General features: G+C 45.6%; 1 protein-coding gene across 1 annotated transcript; it reads left to right on the plus strand.

Moving 5' to 3' along the window:
• Nucleotides 1-446: 446 nt before the first annotated feature.
• On the plus strand, nucleotides 447-4,346 carry LOC120039376 (interferon regulatory factor 2-binding protein 2-A-like). The gene is made up of 2 exons (XM_038984805.1): nucleotides 447-1,582; nucleotides 3,005-4,346. Exons 1-2 carry the CDS (start codon nucleotides 736-738, stop codon nucleotides 3,763-3,765), a joined length of 1,608 nt encoding a protein of 535 aa, XP_038840733.1. The 5' UTR covers nucleotides 447-735; the 3' UTR covers nucleotides 3,766-4,346.
• The last annotated feature ends 688 nt before the right edge of the window (nucleotides 4,347-5,034 follow it).

Here is a 5,034-nt window from a genome sequence, read left to right on the forward strand (position 1 = left end):
ATTTGAGACAAAGTGTGATTTAGAGAGATAATACCAAATTGTAACAGACAGATTTAGTTGTTCGTATCACATTTTAAATGTACAATCTCTGAGAAATTGACAAAAATTGTGTGTTACAACCATCCCTTATAAAAGAGGATACTTATGTGGATGTATTTTCTGTTTCAATCTTAAAATAAAAAATGTAAGATGTGGTGGGGGGGGGTATTTGAATGTTATTTTTTTTATGAATTAATTTTTATTTCGTTTTAGCAGGGGGTGCTGCCGCACTCTCAGCATCCTACTTCCCACGGCTTGCAGCAGAAGCCAATATAACACGTTCTCTTCTCTCCCACCCCTGTGTGTTTTGCTGCTGTTAGCCTCTTGGAAAAGGAAGTGATTAAATAGAGAAGCTGTCTTCAGAGCATGCGCCAGAAGAGGACTGGAGTAGAAGTTTACAGAGACATCCGGACTGGGCTGAGCGGAGGCGGTAGTAGGCAGTGACAGAGAGAGAGACAGGTCACACGTACGACCTAGTAAAGAACATTCTACACTGCTGTCCTGAACTACTGTTTGTTGCTGTAGTCCGGAGACAAACGGAGAGAGGAGAGGACACATGTTTTCTCTTTAGAGAAACGGAAGGAACTAACCGTGTATATTTTCTGAAAACGTATTGGATAGATTCTAACACAGAGACCTGGTTTGAGAGAGAGAGAGAGAGAGATTTAAGGTCGGTTTTTCGGTGAAAGGGAAGCTATGTCGTCTGCGGTGGTAGCTGCCTCTCGTAGGCAGTCCTGTTATTTATGCGACCTGCCCCGCATGCCTTGGGCTATGATCTGGGATTTTACCGAACCAATCTGCAGGGGATGTGTCAACTACGAAGGAGCGGACCGGATCGAGTTTGTGATTGAGACAGCCCGGCAGCTGAAGCGGGCTCACGGCTTCCAGGAGGGGAGATCTCCGGGGAAACAGCAGCAGCTATCGGGGAAAGAGATCCAGTCTAACCACCACGGGTCTGGAGGAGACCCCGGATCCCGGCCTTCACAGCCCCCGGACCGCTACCCCCTCTCCACCTTGGACCGTCCGCTGCGGATGGGACCGGAGTACCAGTCTGGGAGACAGGCTAACGGCATTCCGGTACCTAATGGATTTCCTAAACCTGACGACCCACCCGAGCTCAACCGGCAGAGCCCCAACCCGCGAAGGAATAACACGGTTCCTCCTAATCTAGTTCCTCTGGTGAACGGGAACATGTCCTTGTTACACGTAGTTAACGGCAGAACCGTGTGTCCGATGGCGATGGGGCACCCGGGGTCAGGTTTGATGGCAGGTAGCTCCAACGAGCACTGCGGTGGTAAACGGTTAATCTCGGTCTCCTGCAGTGACCAGCACGAGAAGGATAAGCAGCACAGACCGGACAGCCTGACACCGGAGATAGAGAATCACAAAGCCCGGGGGGATGAGTGGATGAACAAGGGGAAAACGGTCAGAGACTTGATGGCTCTCCATACCTTCGACAACCGGTTCAAGAAGGATCCTGCAGCCATGCAACAGAGGGTGATGGGCTATGAGCAACAACAGAACGGAGCTGCTTCTAAATCAGGTTGGTACTGACTGACTGGCTGGCTGACTGACTGGCTGACTGACTGGCTGACTGGCTGGCTGACTGGCTGACTGGCTGGCTGGCTGGCTGGCTGGCTGGCTGACTGACTGGCTGGCTGGCTGGCTGGCTGGCTGGCTGGCTGGCTGACTGACTGGCTGGCTGGCTGGCTGGCTGGCTGGCTGACTGGCTGGCTGGCTGGCTGGCTGGCTGGCATCTGAATGGAGCAGTACAGTAGATTACCCAGCATATTTTCCCTTTGCTACATAGTCTAGAGGACATGTTCCATAAAAATAAATGTTGCATTTTCTCATGACTCCAACAGACAAGTCATAATATGGAGAAACTTTACTGTGAACTCTTTGCTCAGCATACCATTCAAATTAAATACATTTGTCAGATATGCATTTTTTTTTTAATCAACAGCAAATGATATACTAATAAATACATAATCCCAAAAGGCACTTTTTAAAAAGCATGACTTGTGTTTGTGTCATTACAAAAAACTGCTAATCTGGTGTAAATATATTTGGTTTGAGGTGTGGTAGTATGTAAGACAGGGTTTAACCTGTGACGTTATCTCCATATGTCTAATCAGGACTTGTTGCGGGTTTGTTTGTCATGAGAATTTTTTTTTAATCTATTTCATTTGAATGGTATGCCTAATTATTTAAAACCTTTATTTAACTAGGCAAATCAGTTAACAAATTCTTATTTTCAATGACGGCCTAGGAACAGTGGGTTAACTGCCTTGTTCAGGGGAACAGTGGGTTAACTGCCTTGTTCAGGGGCAGAACGACAGATTTGTACCTTGTCAGCTCGGGGATTTGAACTTGCAACCTTTCGGTTACTGGTCCAACGCTCTAACCACTAACCCTGCCCTACCGCCTAGCAAAGAGCTGATGTAAAATTATCTCCATATGCATAGTATGCATGACTTGCCTGAGTCATGAGAAAATGTATTTTTATTGAACTGTAAGCATGTAGTCTAGACTATGTAGCAAAGGGTACATATGCTGAATAAAGTGCATATGTTGAGTATTTCACAGGTTAAACCCTGTCTTACATACTAGCACACTTCAAACCAAATATATTTACACCAGAATAGCATTTTTGTAATGACACAAACACTCCCACAAGTCATGCTTAAAAAGTGCCTTCTGGGATTGTGTATTTATTAGTATATCATTTGCTGTTATTATTATGTATCATGCTTTTTTTCTTCTTAGTATTAATCATCATCTGTCCATGTTGTGTCTCTAACTCAGCCTTCTTCATGACCATCTGTCCATGTTGTGTCTCTAACTCAGCCTTCTTCATGACCATCTGTCCATGTTGTGTCTCTAACTCAGCCTTCTTCATGACCATCTGTCCATGTTGTGTCTGACTCAGCCTTCTCCATGTTTAACCCTTTCCTTCCTTCAGACAGGGGAAAACACCTGCGGACTATGAAGAGGAAAGCATCACCAGAACCTGATGGGGAGAGAGAGGGAACCGCCTCCAAGCATAACGGGGAGGACAGACAGCATTGGTTACCGGGTCCACCATCTGACCGTGACGGACATAAAATGCCCCCGGGTCCGCCACCAAGTTTCCCCTCCATTCCCCCCACCATATCCCCCCACTCACGCACCACCCCACCGGAAGCTTCGCAGAACGGCCAGTCTCCCATGGCAGCGCTGATCCTGGCGGCAGACAACGCCGGTGGTGGTGCCGGGAACAGCTCGCCCAAAGACGGTAACCAGGTCCACTCCACCACGCGCCGCAACAGCAATAGCCCGCTCTCGCCCTCCTCCATGAACCAGAACCGCCGGCCCGCACAGGGTAAGGAGGCATCCGGTGTTGTGGGGACACTTCACGCGCCAGGGGGAGGAATGATGGACCAAGGGCATCAGAGCATTCCAGACTCGTCAGTACCCGGGAGCGTACCCCTCTGCTGCACGCTCTGTGACCAGAGGTTAGAGGACACGCACTTCGTTCAGTGTCCGTCGGTACCCTCGCACAAGTTCTGCTTCCCGTGCTCGCGGGACAGCATCAAACAGCAAGGGGCCACCGGGGAGGTGTACTGTCCCAGCGGGGAGAAGTGCCCGTTGGTCGGCTCTAACGTACCGTGGGCTTTCATGCAGGGAGAAATCGGTACCATCCTTGCAGGGGACATCAAAGTAAAAAACGAAATGGACACTTGAGATTATTTTATTTTCTAAATATTTTGGGGAGAAAGACCAAATACAAGTGTATAAATATAATATAAATATTATAATGAAATACCACATACCATCCAAACAAACTAACCAACCGACTTTGTACATATTTTACCCAAACCGAGGGGACTAGTGTAGGCTATACTTTGTAAAACAGATTTTTTTAATACGTTCAGTTTCTATATTTTTGAAGATAAAGGTATGTAATTATAATAGAACTGGGCTCTCTCGGCCCCTATTTGTTGCTGTTTAACACTGTTGATGTAGGCCTACTTCTAGTTGTGCGTCCCAAAAGGCACTCTGTTCCCTAAATAGGACACTACTTTTGAGCAGGGCCCCCCACAGGAACACCCACAGGGCTCTGGTCAAAAGTAGTGCCCTATTTAGGTAACAGGGTGCTTTTAGGGACGCAAGCTCTATCTGGTGGCTTTTCCTGTTCAAAACCTAGAATGATGATGACGCCGCTCTCCACGAGCACTTGACAACCAACTGAAATGCTTTTATCTGTAACTTGTATGCACTTGTTTCAAAAGAATTGACAAATACAATGTGTCAGCTTGTATGAAGAAGTGAGTGTCTGAGGTCTTTCTTTAAATGACAACTCTCTCTCTCTCAATTCAATTCAATTCAATTGACTTTATTGACATGGCAAGTTCATTATTACTTACATTGTCAAAGTATACATATCGAAAAATCAAAATCAAATATATATGTATATATATACAAAATATATATATATTTATATATAAATAAATGGTGGGACCAACAGTAATAATAATAGTAGTAGTGGACATGGGATTACCATTAACAACAACTACAACAACAATATTAATCAGAACAACAATACATTAAATCAATGGTAGTAGACCAGTCTCAACATGACTGAGAAGACATATGACCTGGTATGAAAGACAAAACAAAACTAAGCTAAATGGGAAATATTATCAACATTACTTTGCATTTTTCACTGGCTGTCCCTCAGGTTGTGGCAGGAGGACACATATTTGGCTGCCAAAACTGCACATTTTGGCTTTTCACCCAATAAATATTTGATTTTTTCTTCATCTTTTATAGTTTCAAATTCTTTGTATTGAGTTATAATTTTGGGAAAGAAATATGCTCTTAGGTCTGAGTATTTGTCACAGTGTAGTAGGAAATGCACCTCTGTCTCTACCTCTCCCCTGGAGCAGAGTGAGCACAGCCTGTCCTCTCTGGGCAGCCAGGTTTGTCTGTGACGACCGGTCTCTATAGCCA

The sequence above is a fragment of the Salvelinus namaycush genome, unplaced genomic scaffold, assembly GCF_016432855.1.
Source record: "Salvelinus namaycush isolate Seneca unplaced genomic scaffold, SaNama_1.0 Scaffold2683, whole genome shotgun sequence".
In the NCBI taxonomy this organism is placed as follows: domain Eukaryota; kingdom Metazoa; phylum Chordata; class Actinopteri; order Salmoniformes; family Salmonidae; genus Salvelinus; species Salvelinus namaycush.

Coding starts and splice junctions, on each gene's coding strand:
- LOC120039376 (XM_038984805.1), top strand. CDS start 736: ATGTCGTCTGCGGTGGTAGCTGCCTCTCGTAGGCAGTCCTGTTATTTA. Junction 1,583..3,004: donor CGGAGCTGCTTCTAAATCAG/GTTGGTACTGAC, acceptor TCCTTCCTTCAG/ACAGGGGAAAACACCTGCGG.